We start from the raw sequence: 15,913 nt of genomic DNA on the forward strand, positions 1-15,913 counted from the left end.
CCCCCGTTGTCTTGTCCCTTCCTTCTTGTGAGGCCAGTCAATGGGCCCGGTTATCTTGTCATTTACAACTGCATTTGGAGTCATCCCTCCGTGGGTTTTGGGTTTTGCTTATCTCACTATCTGAGATCCACTTGTTTAGTTCTAAAAAGGCAACAGCTTCCCGAATGACTGGGGATAGTCTCAGCAGTGACAGCTGCCCCTTACTCCTCTGATAAGACACCATGGTGGGAAAGGGCTCCAGTCGTGGCTTGGGACCCGTTGGCTCTGTGACCTTGGGCAGAGTGACCTTGATCACTTCATCTCTCTGAGCCTCATCTCTGAGGCCCTTTCAGATCTTTAATTTTATGTCAATACACAGGAATGAGTTTTCCAGAAGTAGAGCGATTTTTAAGTTGGTCTATGCTTCTCAAGGAAATTGTAGCTGTTTTCATTTTAAAACTTTTCATTTAAGCTCCTGTTCTGAGTGTAAAAACAGCACTAGCTACAAGGAACTCATATTTTGTGATTTATTGGGAGTATTATTATGATATCAGAAAAAGGTAGTTTTTTTGTTAAATATGTTTTTAAAAGGCTTGCTGCATTCTTAAGTGTGATTTTATTATATCTTGGAGCAACTTTTTTCCCCCATGAAGAATAGATCTGTGATTTATAATGCGCCTTCACTACCCGCGGCTGGCTGTGAACATATTCTGTAGCGTTACATCATCCCTAAAGGCTGCTCTGGCTATAGGAGCTTCCAGATTTCTAAGCACATTGCAAAGATTGAATTGCGAGGTTCTTTCTAGAAATGAGGATAACCTAAGACTAGCCAGACCCACATCCAGGCACATATGGAAGAATCTTAAAAAGGAAAGGGCCTTTGAGGATATACCAGCCCAATTCTGTTGTCATTTAGATTAGGGAAATGGAGACCCAGAGTGGAGAAGTGACCTCCCCCAGGTAAATGGCGAAGAGTGTTCCCTTACTGTCTGCCAATTGCTCATCTCTTATCCCTCATTTGATCCAAACCCTGGTCCCCCGCCCCCCAAAATGAACATTTTTGTATATACCCAAACCACTGCTCAAGCCTGGGGTGGTGCTTTCCCTGTATTATGACTTGTTTTCCAAGCACCTTCTGGTGGAAGGGCTGCTGCTACAACCAGCATCTTGCCCAGACATATTTTGCCCCCACTAGCTAGGTGGTGATATGTAGCAGAGACTTTATTGGCATAGTTTCCCCAGAAAAGAGGCTAGAATACTTAAGAAGTTCAAATTTTAACATTTTTATCCAGAGTCCCAAAGGCTCACCCTTTTTCCCTCCCCTAATCACTTCGGACTCTAATAAGGCTTTTCTGCCACAAGAAGTCAGGGTGCACAAAGCAGAAACAGCAGAAGCTGGACCAGCAGGTACATGATACATTACCAAATCAACTGAGCAAGCAATCACGTGGGAGCCATCTTTGTTAAGGGCAAAATAAGAAGTTCACGAGAACACAGGAAAGACAGGACTATCTTGATTCTTCTGAAGGAGTGAGGGAGGCTGGATGGGGTACAGGGGAGACTTTCTTTTTCTGTTTTCTCAGAAAACATGCAAAGAAAGACTTCACAAACAACTAAGGTTGCAACAGTATCTCCCAAACTTCCCTTTTCAAAGATGGCCACCCTGCTGTCCACTTAGAGGGAGCACATGGCAGAATCTATTGGGTATGGAAAGAGACAGGCAGCAGGAGAGAGATTTAGTTTTCCACAAAGGTTGTTAGTTTTGTATTGTTTTTTTTTTTCCTTTATTGATGGAGTTTAAAGTGCATATAACTGAAGGCAAAGTCCAAGGCCTAGAGAAAGATATGAGGCCTGAGATAGAGGCTCAGAGATTCTAAAGGCAGTCGAAGAAGAATACCCACCTAAAAAGGCCACTTGAGCTGCAAAAAGGACAGGGAAGGGAAGTAGAGAATGGGGAAGAGAGAAAGGAGAGAGGGATAGGATTGGGGTGGAGGAAGGAGTTTGGGAGGAAGAAGATAAACATGGGTTCAGAAATTTAGAAAAAGATGACTCATAGGAGTTAGTTTATATCCCAGCTATGAAAATATGGGCTGACCTCTAGGTAGGAATGCTTGTTTTAGGAGATGTGAGAATGATAGCCTAAGGTCAGGACAGCACCCTGGGGCCCTGTAGGTGGGGGTTAGTAGTAATGGGGCCTCTCCAAGCTCCTGCCATGATTTTCCCTGGAGACTCAATGGTAGACTAAGGAGACTGTCTATATTCAGGAGAAGGCAGGGCTGAGGACCTTGATCTGCAGCCCACCCAGAGCTTCCCAGTGAAAGACAACTTTGATACTAGACTGTGGCTAGGGGCCCACTCACCCACACAGGCTGTGCCATCCTCATTAGGCTCAAAGCCCCGACTGCATCTCTTGTTGGTTCGGCATCTGTAGCTTCCGTAGGTGTTGACACACACTGGCTTGTCTCGAGGGCACACAAATGGGAACTGGATGCATTCATTGGTATCTGCAAGGTGAGGGGAGCCACTCACCAGGGAGGTGTGGGGCAGTGGGTCCTAGCTCAGGCTGTGTGCCCACCCACTCACTCTGTGTCCTTGGGCATGTCCCTTCTTGGTGGGCCTCCATTTCCTTTCTTCAGTTCCCTTGGCTGGCTCCTCCCTACTTGACTTCTACATGGTGGGGTAGCACTCAGGCTTGGTCCTGGGTCTTCTTTTCTATCCACCACAGTTTCTCTAGGTGATCTCCTTGCATATGGATGACTGCACACTTTCTGTCTTTAGCCATAACCTCTCCTTTGAGCTCCAGACTCATGAATCCACTCACCAATGACCTACTTGACAGTTCCACCTGGATATCTAATACACACCTCAAACTTAATATGTCCAAAATGGAACTTTAGATTTCCCTCAGCCCTTAAACCTCTCCTTCCCCCGTTCCCATCTTCCTTAGCTCAATTAATGCTACCATCATCTACTCAACTGCTCCAGAAGAAATTGGAGCGATCCCCCAGTCCTCCCTTTTCTTCACCCCCATACACAATCCCACAGCAGGTCCTGTTCATTCTGCCCCCACAGTGCACCTCTTGCCTGTCCACCTTCCTCACTCCTCTGCCACCACCCTATTCCCAGCCCCCATGATCTCTTGCCTGGAGTTCTGCAGTTGGCGCCTTACTGGCCTCCTGGCTTCCACTCTTCCCTCCAATCCAATCTGCAATTCAGCAGCCAGAGTGATCTTTTAAAAATGTGAATCACATCAGGTCACTCTCCTGCTTAACTTCCAAGGGCCCTAAGAACAAAATCCAGCCTTCTTCCCAGAGCCTGAATCCCCTCCTTGACCTGGTGCTGCCTCCTCCATGTCATCTCAAGCATATGGGCCTCCTGCCTGCCCCTCGGGCATAGCAAGCCTCGTCCTACCTTGGGCTCTTCACCCCTGCCCTCTCCTCTGCCAGAGAGCTTCCCACTCAGCTCATCCTGAGGCTGCATTCTTCTCATCCTTGGGGGCTCAGCATAAAAGAATCCTATCCAGTATCCCTCTCTGCCTACTCTGTTCAGAACAGTTTCCAGAGAGCGTCTGGTTTACAGGTTCTTAAACCATCTTGCCTAGCTGTGTGATCCCATGGTTGGGATCAGTCTCCCTCTACCAGAAGGAACACCTCTCAGAGCAGGCACTTGGGCTGCACCCTGAGGCCCCACATGGTGCTTGGTACCATGCAGCAGGCATATCAATGCCTGTTGGATGATGAAAAGATGAAGGGGGCTGGTTTGGTGATCTGGAAGGGTCCTTCCAGCATGCAGAGAAGACCGTTTTCCATACACCTGCACTGTCTGTTTAGCATGAGGCCAGGGTGGCGACATGGGGAATGTGGGGGAGTCACATCCTCCTCAACCACCCTGAGCCTCCCTGCTCCTATGCTTCTTCATTTTGAGGTGCTTTGTCCAGATAGGGCTCTTTTCTGGAACATTGCCTCTCTGTGTCAGTCCAACTCCTTGTCATCCCTCAGGTCCCAGCTCAGACCTTGCTTTCTCAAAGTGGCCTTCTAGGACCCTCTCCAGATGGTTGAGGGCCACCCTTGGTACTCTCAAGCCCCTGCCCCTGCCCCATTCCAGTCCTGATCCCATGTGTGGCCATTGACGGTTCACTGTGGGTCTGTCTATTGGTTATGGAGAGGATGGGGCTATCTGTCTAATTTACTTGTGTACCTCTGCAGCAAATGCATTAGCCTGAAGCTAATGTGTGGCTTTAGAGTCGACTTGGGTCTAAGGAAGGAGGAATCCTTGGCTTGACCCCTTGTTATTGGTCACTAGAATGGAAGACGCTAGGTTGAAGGTCTTGTGGACACTGAGCCTCTAGGCTGCTCCTTCCTATTCTAGGCTCTTGGGAGATTTTTAGAAGGTCACTGGATTTTTATGGCACTGCCATCTAGAAGCTACCTGTCCCCTATTACTGCACCAGTCTCCCATCTTCTCTGTGACTTCGCACCCTGCTTTGCCTGGATGCTCCCAACAATGGCCAACCTTGCCTGTCAGACCCTAATGGCTGCTTCCCTGGCTGCCATGGCATGTAGCTATTCTACCTGCACCAGGACAAAGCTCGCCCACCAGAGTCTCCACTGTCTTTATGCTGGCTCCCCGGATCCTCTATATTCATGGCATGAGACACTGCCAGTTCCCAGAACTGCAGTGAGTCAGCCTGTCGGTCACTCCCACCTTGGTGAGTCATATGGCGGTTGTCTTGGCATCTGGAGTCCCAGGGAATAACACCTTCCTCTCCCTGCCTTTCCACCCTCTGTCTGCACCCTGGACATTGCCACTGGTCAGGCCAACATTTCCTAGGGAGTGCCCATCCCCTGGGGCCCGCAGACAACTCACCCATGCAATGGCCATTTTCCTGCTGGGAGAATCCCTGGCCGCACTGTAAGGTGGGCAGAAGCAGAGACAACAGTGAGTTGAGACTGTCCCATCTCAGGCCTCCTCCTAGTCACAGCCACAGAGAAGCTGTTACTCTGACTCCAGTATGAGGGTGTTCTCAGTCCTAAGGCCTGGGTGGAGTCCCCTCCCTTCTAGGACCCTTTGCCTTGCTCTGAGAATAGGAGATGGCAGAGTGTGCGGGGGGGCAAGAATGAACATAATTCAAACTCCTGCTCATTTCCCTTCACATGGGTTCTGCATACCTGATCTGGACCAGAGATTGGTCCACAGGTGTTCCTTAAAGAACCCTAGAGGCTCTGTACAGGGTCTGAGCCCCACCCTTAGGGCAAAAAAAGGAGGCCTCATAAGATACTTGGAAAGAACCAGGAGGGCTGCAGGGGACCTACAGGTCAATTTTTAACCCTGCTCACAACTGGTTGTAGGCCTCGGTGGGCCTTGGGTTCCCTTTCTTGGTCTCAGTTTTCTCCTCTGTAAAATGGATACAAAACACTTGCCCTGACAATTCTCTAGGACTTCCGAGAAGCAGAAGAGAATGTGATAGTGTTGTTCAGACTACAAATGGAGGGATCACTCTGAAGCCCGCCATTATTCTAGAGGCCAATGCTACGGCCCATGAGACTGTGGGTGGCGTCTGCTTTTCTAGATATGAGGTCCAGATGCCTTGGCCCACCTCAAGTGGGGCTGGGTCCTGAAGTTTGTCCTCATCCCGGGGGTAAAGGATCTCCAGCACTGAGTTCATCTTCTCACGGGCCACGCTCTGGGTCACCATCTTGCCATCTGGCCACGTCACTTCCACACTGCTGGCTTCATCCCTCCCTGTGGGAGGAAGGACAGCGGTCAGCAGCAGAGGGGAGAGGGGCTCTCAGCCAAAGCACTGGCAGTAATGGATTCCTTCATGTAAGAAAAGCATTAGTGGAGTCCTCTTCTACGGGCTGGGGAAATGAACAAGACAGATTTGAGGTGCCTCCTCTTTAGACCAACACTGTACAACAGAACTTCCTGCCCTGATGGAAATCTTCTGTGGCCATCTGTGGCTGTTGAACACTCAAGTGGGACTAGTGGGACTGAGGAAGTGAATTTTAAATTTTATTTAATTTTAAACAAATTTACATCTAAATAAAATACGATTAAATAAAATACGTGATTGATTTAAAAATACATTTAAATAAATACATTCACACATGGCTGATGGTTGCCATACTGGATAGCACAGCTGTAGAATTTACATTCTAACCACAAGTCAAGTAGCATGAAGCTGGATTTGGGGAGGTGGAAGGCCTGGTGGTCAGCGACTTGACTCTGGCATCTGGGCTCCAAGTCCTGGCTCTCCTACTTACCCTGGTGTGTTGGACAGAACATGGTGGGGAGCAGGATCCTGGGACCCCTGGAGACAAACCCCAGCTCTGCAGCCAAGTCACTGTGGACTCCTGGGCATCCCTCTTCCATATCTATTTATGGAGCTCTGGTAGAGGACAGGCCCTCTTTTGTCACTGAATGTCCCTGTTCTCTTTTGTCACTGAATGTCCCTGTTGTCAGGGGGCTTCCACTCTTCATGTGGGACAGAGGCCAACACTTGAACAAACAATCATGGCAGATATCAACAAGCTCGGTGAAGAAAGCCAAGCAACAAGGTAAAGAGGACCTGGAGGCTGGTTGGGGCTCTTCAGGGATAGCCTCTTGGGGAGGAGGTATTTGAGCTGAGCTCTAAATAAAGACCTGGAAAGATGGGGTGGAGGGCACTGGAGAAAGACCATTCTACAGAGCTGAGATATTTACAGGAGGTGGCGGTGAAGCTCAGACAACATTCACGGTGAATCCATCTGCACACATCCCTAAAGCAATGTGCTACATCATTGGCAGAAAGCAGGTGGGAAAGATTTGTCAGGTGTTTAGGCTTGTCAAAGACTGCCCTGGCTCCCTGCATAAGGAACCAGGCTGGTCCCTGTGGCAAGGTCAGGCTAATGGTGATGGATTGGGGAGGGCAGGGGTGCTGGGCCTCACCTCCAGGGAGGGGCTGAGCTCCTGGACCACCACCTGCACAGGAGATGGTGCTCAGCACACATAGGAGTGCTGAACACCCACCTGGACTGACCGGATGTGGACACATGCTCTGGGGAGCACTGGGAACCCTCAAATCTATGTAGTCCCTTAAGCATCATTCCTGGGCTGAATAAATGACACATCACCCATAGGAATGCACGCCTATTTTTCTCTTAATGCATGTAGATACTGTCAGGAAATAAATGACACTGGAAAGTGCTGTTGGATTCATACTGGCTTTTGGTCCTTACCATCCACCAATGGATGTGACAATGACAGTTACTATGGGGGTGGAGGGTTGTCTGTGAGGTATTTAGATGCATAAAAGAGATTCTCATATTTTAGCAAAGGGGCCTGGAAACCTCATGCAGACTGAGAGGGATCTAGTGAAGGGTGCAGAGGTCTGCTGAGGGGTGGGGGCCAGGACAGTATCATGGAGGGGAGCACCCAGCTACCTCTTTCTGTCCAGTGGGGGACATACCAGCCACATCATCCGGCTCCCCGGTCCTCCCTCGTGGGTGTCCCTCCCACCCTGCTTCCTGCAACCTTCAGAGAAGTCTCCCATGTCGCTATGTCTGCAGGGAGTGAGGTGGGACCAGGTGCCGCAAGCTGGAGAGTCCCAAGTCCTGGAGGGGAGGGCCGCCCTGTCCTTATGGGCACCACAGGCAGCGTCATGGGGACAGTCCTGTACTCAGTTATTTTTCTTGCCACAGAGCCCAGCTCCTTCTGAGCCCAAACACCCTGGTTCTGGGTTTGAATTATCAGGCCAGAAAGTGCTCTGCCTCCTCCGCCTATAACTTCTCCTGAGGAGGGGCGGGAAAGGGGCTGAGGAGTGCCAACTACAGGTTTAATTTTCCTGTTTTGAAGTAGACTCTTGAGGTGCAAGAGATTTGGCATTTTTAGGGTGCACAGTGCCCAAATTAACTGGCACATGTAAAAACTATACATTTCCCATTTAAAAAAAAAAAAAAAAAAGGAGACAAAGGAGAGCAAATGTTTCTCACCTAAGCCAACAGAACAGCGACAGGAATACATTTTCCAGCCTGCCTGAAGTGCCACAAATAACTCAAAAGAGCCGCCGAATATTCATAGACCATCACAAATTTACAGCCTGCACTTGCGGTGCCTGGCGCAGTCCAGCCCTCCCTCTCCAGACCCAGGAGGGGCTGTGGCTGTGGCAAGCCGGCCTGCAAGGCATAGCCTGGGCTTCTTCCTCAGCCGCTGACTAGCCTGTGGATTTGGGCCACCTCTCTGGGACTCAGCCCTGTCCGTATGAGGGGTGTGCCGGTCCAGCACCCCAACACTCCCAGAAGCATGGACTTCTTCCCTGGAATATAAACTCTGCCCGCTGATTCATCAGCGTCCTCACCACCAGTCCCCAGCCAGAGGTCACCCTGCAGCCCCCAAAGGACTTCCCCTTGTTGGTAATAACAGTGAAGGCCGACGATGTGCCCAAACCTTACGACGTGCTTCACGGAGTTATTGCCTTGAGTCTTCACAACACCTACCTGAGGAAGAATTCATTCCTGCCCCTCTTTTTAATGAGCCATGCTGGGGATTGAGCCCAGGGCCTCACCCATCCTAGCCAAGGGCTCTTCCACAGAGCCACACCCCCAGCCTCCTTTTAAATTTTATTTTGAGACAGGGTGGCACTAAGTTTTCCAGGCTGACCTTGAACTTGCCATTCTTCTGAGTAGCTGGGATTACAGGCGTGCACCACCATGCCCAGCTAGGAAGGTATTAGTTTAATAATTTCCATCTTAGAGATGAGAAAGCTGAGCCTTGGGAGAAGCAAGAGGATTTCCCATGGTTCCTCAGGTCAGGCCTATCTGATCCCAGAGTCCCAATCGGCTGTACCCTTGTCACATTGCCCACTCCACACCCGTGCCCAGCAGTCATTGTCAAGTTTTGCACAGGGATCTGAGATTCAGTCATGAATGAGAAGGTCCCATCCTGGAGGAACCAATTTCCTGTGGGAGCAATGAACACAGTGGTTACTTGATCATAAACTGGGAAGGTGTAGCGGCAGCATTGGTGCCACTCTGAGAGAGGTGGGTCATTTCACTTGGACATTGAAGGAGGGATCAGAGTCTGTGAGGCCGAGACGGGAAGGAAGGAGCATTCCAGGCAGAGGGGACAGTGTACAGAGGTATGGAAGGACATGGTGTGTCTGAGGACCAGGGAGAAGTTCAAAGCAGGGAAACAGAGTGTTAGAATGCGTGCAGTGGGGGGAAAGGAGTTTGAGGCTTTGGTACCTGTAAGGTGGGTGTTTTGTCCCCATTTTTGGAATGAGTCCTGGCGAAATGAAGTGACTTACAGATGTCTGAGCTAGGACTAGAGCCTATCCTTGGTCTTCCTGATCCCTCTGCCCCAGGGTACCCGAGGCAGAGGATACTGAGACATCTCAAGTATTCAGGAAGCTGCACACGAAGGGGGTTCCAGTTTCCAGACACCGCACAAGAGCAGCCTTCAAGATGGCCACTCGGCCAGGCCTGTGTGCAGGGGGGGACCCACAGAGGAGGGGCCTCAGGAACCAGCAGAGACACAGGTCAGGAGCCGCAGTGAGTCGCCTCTGGCAGCTTTTAAAGGACAAAGGCCAAGGAGGCACAGAGAATTGCGCTTTTCACAAGAATTACAAGCAAAACAGATGGTGGGAATACAGTTGGTGGAATATTTTTACACTTTAATAAAGCAATTTTTATGTGGGCCACTGAATTTTCCTTCCCTAAATGAGCACCAGCCGGCTTGGAGGCAGCTCTGAGTCACTAGCAAACAATTAGCTTAAAAGGAGGAGGGATGGGGGGCGGGGGAGGCGCCGTCAATTCCGGGGTGGGGGTGGTCTGCTTGAGTGGGTGACCCCTAGTGGGGGCTGAGGAAGCCAGTAGATCACTGGCACTTGTTTTTATTTTCTGGGTTTGGTAGTGAACTGGCTCAGCCCACTACCAGGCAGGAAGTGGGGGGCCAGGGTATGAGATTCACAGGGGGGCTGTGTGGGGCGGGGCTGGGGAGCAGTCAGGGAGCCTCTAAGCAGAATCGCTTATTAATGAGGCTGGTGGTTGGTCTGCACCCAGGAAGGGCAGGGACAGTGTGCAGAGGAACTGTAGAATGTGGCCAGGGGCTCTGCTCTCTGACAGTGGGTCCACTGAGAAGAGAGGGGCCTACAAGACACACTGAGGACTCTGTACAACTGAATAGGCCCTGGGGGACCTCTGGAGGACAGAGCCACAGCAAGGTCCCTGAGTGTTCTTGGGCCACATGTTGCAGGCCAGGCTCTGGCAGGGAGCTGGGAAGTGCACGTGAGGGTCCCAGATCTATGTGGTTGCTCATGCACATCTAGCAAGGCCTGGTCTGGAGCATTCAGAGAGACTGCTGGCTGGTGTGTACCACGGAGAGCAGCCATGAGCTGGCTGTGATAGGGACAGGAGGAGCCACGGAGGCTGTCCCCTGGAGGCACACATGTGTGCTCACCTCCATGTCCACTGGCTTATGTGGGCTCAGCATGCCCTGCTGCAGTCAGGAGGAGGCAGAGAGTGATTCATGGAGGGAGTACAGGAGCAGGATGGTTTGCGGGGTGAGCTGAAATCCTGTGCATGCGGGCAGCAGGGTTTTCCTGCGGCCCTCTTCCCTCCAGACCTCATCTCTCAGTCACGCAGAACCCCAGGGCAGGCCTTTCTTGAATTTGTGTTCTGGATGGCCCCCTTCTCACCTTGAACTGCTCAGAACTGGAAACAATCTAGCTGTCCATCACCAGGGGACTTGGTAAATAAATTATGAGTGCTGCCACACAGTGAAATACTCTGCGGCATTGAAAGAAAACAAGAGATGCGCACCGACTTGGAGGGATGGCCAGGCTACACGGTTAAGGGAAGGAAGAAAGCAAGTTATTGAAGAAGAATCACCATTTTTGTCTTTTAAAAAACTCCCAGGTAGTATATATCGATGAACATGCTCCTTTGTGTGTGTTGTATGTGACAAAAACACCAGAATCGCGGGACTGTGAAGAGGCCGACAAAGACCTCCTATTTGAAAATCATTACTTGTCCTCCCCCTCTCCATTCCTGATCCCTTCCTGTCCGGGGCATTTTCTGTTTTCATTGCACTTGATAGGAGCTAATGTTTTAGATTTTTACCTATTTATGGTGTTTATTCCACATTTCTCTTCCTTCCACTAGAGTACAAAAGCTCTCATGACAAGGACTGTTGTCTGGTTACCATCTGGCACATAGTAGGTGTCAGGAAATATGAACTGAATAGATGAATCAGAAGGTGTGAGGGGAGGGGTGAAGGGAGAAATGTTTATTTTTTACTTAATATTCCAAACACACTTGGTGAGATGGTGGGTGATTTTTACTTCTTTTTGTATGATATATTTTCTCATGTTCCTATAATCGATATGTAGGAAAGAGAACAAAAAGTTTTCTAAAAACAAGAGCAATGCTGCTCTCACCTTAGGATTCTTGGTATGGGAACATGGCCTGTGCTACTGGTCCCTTGACAGCACTGTCCCTTCACAGCAATGATGGCTTCGATCTTCTTGGCTCTGCAGACACCCCTCTGTCCATCCTGCCCTCTCCAGATTGGCCCCAGAGACCACTGACAGCTTGGTCAGGTCTCCTTTTCCAGGCTTCCATTTCTTGACTGACCACTCCCACCTCTGGGCCTTAGTCCAGTCAGCCTGGTCCCTAGAATGCTCTTCTCAGTCCCTGCTCATGCCTTCTAGATTCCTGCCATACTTATAGACCTAATTCCATCCACTTCCCTGAGAATGCAGCCTGGCACAGAATTAGTTTCTCTTGGGCTGGGGATATAGCTCAGTTTGTAGAGTGCTTGCACATGCACAAGGCCCTGGGTTCAATCCCCAGCACCACAAAAAAAAAAAAAAAAAAAAAAAAAAAAAAAAAAAGAATTAGTTTCTCTTGTCCCTGGTTCTCTCAAGATCCCTGGACCAGTATGATGGTGCATCCAAATCTGTCTTGCACAGATCCCTGGGTCCACTGGCCCATGCACCTGGAGGGCAGGTAATATTCTTACCTCTTCCCCCAGTCTCTGCCTTTCTCCTTTTCCCCATGTCTCATTTCTGTCTCTATCTTTCCTCAATATCTGGCCTTCCCCACCAGCTCCCTCTCTTCCCGCTCCATTGCTGGCTTCCCCATCAATCAGGGGTATCCGTAAAGGAGATTCCCCCGGGGCTGCAGGAAGCCTTGGAGCTGCAGGGATAGAGCCTGCCTGTTGCCGTTGAGTCCCAGGCTGCTGGCTCTGCTGCCTGCTGGGCTGCCTCGGGAGCCCTTGCTGATCTCAGTTGACCTGTAGGGGCTTGTCTTTGAGAACAATCTTCCTTCAAGTGCCTCTCTGGGAAGCAAACCCTGCAGAAGACAGGAACCTGCTGGAGGACCCTCTGGAGCAGTTTGAACCAGAGTTCACACCAAGAACAAATCCCAGGGACCCTCACGTGCACTTCCCAGCTCCCTGCCAGAGCCTGGCCTGCAACATGTGGCCCAAGAACACTCAGGGACCTTGCTGTGGCTCTGTCCTCCAGGGGTCCCCCCAGGGCCTATTCAGTTGTACAGAGTCCTCAGTGTGTCTTGTAGACCCCTCTCTTCTCAGTGGACCCACTGTCAGAGAGCAGAGCCCCTGGCCACATTCTACAGTTCCTCTGCACACTGTCCCTGCCCTTCCTGGGTGCAGACCAACCACCAGCCTCATAAAAAAGAGTGAGGACTGGCATCAGGAGGGTGCAGTGGACATCACCCTGAGTATAGGAGACAGTTGGCTCCCCACCAAATGACCTGTTGGGGCTGCAGTTGAGGAAGCAGGTCTGTTCTCTTAGAGGTGGAAAGACGGATTCTGGCTAGAGAAGGAACCCAGGGAGGCCCGTGATATACATCCTAAAACAGCAAAGGCAGCCATGGGACCTGGGGACAGCAACCTTAGTTCCAATCCTGGCCTCACTATTGATTTGCTATGTGAGCCTCAATTTCCTTAACTGTCCAATGGGGTGGGAGTTGATTTCAAGGCAAATTACCTAGATGAACATCCCATTTCTGAAACTATTGTGCTCACCTTGGTGCGTGAATGCCCCCCTCCCCCCGAGTCACTGAGGGATGCAGATGTACAGAAAGAAAGAAGCAGAGCAGGATCTTGGCTGGCCATACCCAGAGAGGAGTGGGGGATCACTGTGGTCAACAACTCAGACAAGAGTGTCCAAGGAGGTCAAGTCCAGCCCTCCTTACTTTCCCAGGCACAATTTAGAGCAAGTCACCAAACTTCAGCCTCAGTATCCTGTCCTGTAAAATGCAGGTTACGATGCCTAATTCATCACATTGTGGTGAGATTTGAATAAACAGTTTATGCAAAGCACTTGGCCCAGTGCCCGGCACATACTAAGTGCTCCATAAATGTTGACTAATACTATTTTGCAAGAGGAGTATGTATTTAAAAGTTGCCTTGTACCTTTAAGGCCAGCATAGCACACCGTGCCTTAGAGGTGATGGATGCCCTGACCCACCCAGGGTGCCATAGCCCAAGAACATGCTCATATAACCAGGTCCTGGGGCCCCTAAATATTTATTGCTTCTTTTTTAGACTACATAAATATTATGTGTTCCCTATAAAAACTGGAACACATATACACCAAAACACGGAAGAAAATAAAAATTATGTCTCCAAGCAGGCCGGGTTTGAATCCCAGCTCTGCCATGTAAGTAACACGGGACCTGGGGCCCGTTTCTTAATTGTTCAGATCCTCTGTTTTGTTGTTTGTCAAACGGGGACAGTAATGCCCATCTCAGGATAGTCACAAGGACTAAGTGAGTCAATGAGAAACAGGGGCCCAGCCCTGCCTGCAGGGGGGGAGTTACTGCAGGGACATAGCCTCCCAGAGGACAGCCCTGCCCCTGCCTCCTACGTTTTCTTTTATTTTTTTCTACGCACATACAGCACATGTATAACATTAGCACTGATATACATTTATTTCAGATCATTTATATCAGATCATCTTGCCTAATCTTTTTATGTTAAAATCATATCACTTCATGAGGTGCTAAAACACAGAAAGGTGTCTGGTTTGAACCTGGGAGTCTTTTGACTCAACTGCTTTCTTGATTCCTGTGTTTTAGCAGCTACTCCCGCCCTGCCACCATGCTCTCCACCTTGATTTCCATTATCATAAGCCCTGCAGCCCTGAAGAATTTGTACACTTTTATTTCTAATCCCTCCATGCATTTCTTTAAAAAGGGTTTATTTTGAAATAATTGGAGATTCACAGCAAGTTACAGAGTGGATCTCTGTGCCTGTCATCCAGCTGCCAAATGGTTACAGCTTCCGTAACAACTGGACCATATGGAACCCAAGAGCCTGGCATGGGGCCTCGTGTGTATATAGTTCTATGTCATTTAACACATGTGTGGACTGGCATCATCACCATGATCAAGATAACAGAACTGCCCCATTATTACAGAGTTCGTTATACTCCTCCCCTTTGCCATCTCTCACCTGCAACACCAATCTGACAAAACCAAGCTCTCTGGTTTTGTCATTTCAGGAGGGTTCTGTGAAGGGACACATGCTGTCTTGGGAGATAAGCTGTTCTCACTCACCATGGTGCCCTGGAGGTCTACCCTAGGCTTTGTATCAATGCTTTCTTTTCTTCCCTGCTGAGTAATATTCCAGGATGTGGATGTACCACAGGTTGTTGAACCATTAATCTACTGAAGGACACCTACATTCTCTGTTTTTTTTTTTTTTTTTTTTTTTTGGATATTAAACAAAAGCGACTATGAACAACAGTGTAAAGACTTGTGTGGATTTAAGTTTTCATTCTGCTGAGATAAATGTCTGGGGATATATAGATGGTTCCCAACTTACGATGGTTGAACTAATGATATTTTTACTTTATGATGATGTGATAGGCACTCAGTAGAAACCGTACTTTGAATTTTGGATTTGGATTTTTCTCCTGGCTAGTATATGCAGCATGAGGCTCTCTTCTGATGCCAGGTAGCAGCAGTGAGCTGGGGCTGCTGGTCAGCCACATGGTCACGAGGGGAACACCTGGTGCTCTCAGTGCCCTGTGCAGCTGAGCCCAGGTGTTGGGTGGGCTCGGTGGCCAGGTGTGTTCCATGCATTCTCCATTTGTAATCTTTTCAACTCATGATGTGTTGGCATTGGGGCAGAACCTCCTGTCGTCAAGGAGCACCTGTAACAGCAGGCTCATGTACAATAGTTGTATGTCTAGTTTTTTTTTTTCTTTTTTAAAGAATCTGCCAAACTATATCAGAAGTGGTATGAGTTACATTTGCACAGCCATGTGGGAGACAGCCAGTTTCTCTCATCTCTCAGAGCTCTCCACAGCCTCACCAGCATTTGGTATTGTTACTATTTTGCACTTTTGCTGGTCAAATAGATGATAACATCATCTAGTAATGCCGCAGGCATGGTGTGTGTGTGTGTGTGTGTGTGTGTGTGAGTGTGTGTGTGTGTGTGAGTGTGTGTGTGTGTGTGTGTGTGTGTGTGTGTGTGTCTGTGTGTGGTTTTATACATATAAAAAAGATCAGATTTTTTCATTCCCCCTCCTTGGCTGAGAGCCAGCTTTTACCCCATCAGGTCACCTGCCTCCCGCTGAGAACACAGGGCTCCCAGCTCTATTGGAGGGAAGACACCAGGTCTTGGTGTGGCACCTTAAAGACTGAACCAGCTCCCAAAAGGCCAAGGGAGGAACTGCTCTGAGCAAGTCTGAGGCAGACCAGCACATGAAGACCAAGGCTATGACCTTGGACAAATGGAAGACAAACACTCTGAACTGATTCCAGAGGTCCTGGAGTGGAGACTCCTGAAAGCAAGGGACATGGAATCCTAGGTAGCCTTCGCTACCCCTTAGGGTTTGCCTCTGGTGGCTGGTGTCCACCATACTGTCACAGTGAAGTGGCACCCTGAAAATGCTCGGCCGTGAGTCCCCGAGTTGGGTGGCATG

General features: G+C 49.5%; 1 protein-coding gene across 2 annotated transcripts in view; it reads right to left on the reverse strand.

The window, feature by feature from the left end:
* Positions 1-1,307: 1,307 nt before the first annotated feature.
* The window catches only part of Crtac1 (cartilage acidic protein 1), a 135,247-nt gene continuing 120,641 nt past the window's right edge, over positions 1,308-15,913 (reverse strand). The window contains exons 12-15 of one of the 2 annotated variants that reach the window (XM_076834589.1): positions 5,576-5,721; positions 4,846-4,888; positions 2,340-2,483; positions 1,308-1,519 (exon numbers count right to left, since the gene is read on the reverse strand). In XM_076834589.1, the coding sequence (XP_076690704.1) occupies positions 1,488-1,519; positions 2,340-2,483; positions 4,846-4,888; positions 5,576-5,721 (365 nt within the window). In that variant the 3' untranslated portion in view covers positions 1,308-1,487. Of the gene's footprint in view, positions 1,520-1,776; positions 1,899-2,339; positions 2,484-4,845; positions 4,889-5,575; positions 5,722-15,913 lie in introns of those variants that run through there. The other variant, XM_076834588.1, reaches the window with a different exon arrangement.

This window comes from Callospermophilus lateralis, chromosome 15, assembly GCF_048772815.1.
Source record: "Callospermophilus lateralis isolate mCalLat2 chromosome 15, mCalLat2.hap1, whole genome shotgun sequence".
Lineage (NCBI taxonomy): Eukaryota > Metazoa > Chordata > Mammalia > Rodentia > Sciuridae > Callospermophilus > Callospermophilus lateralis.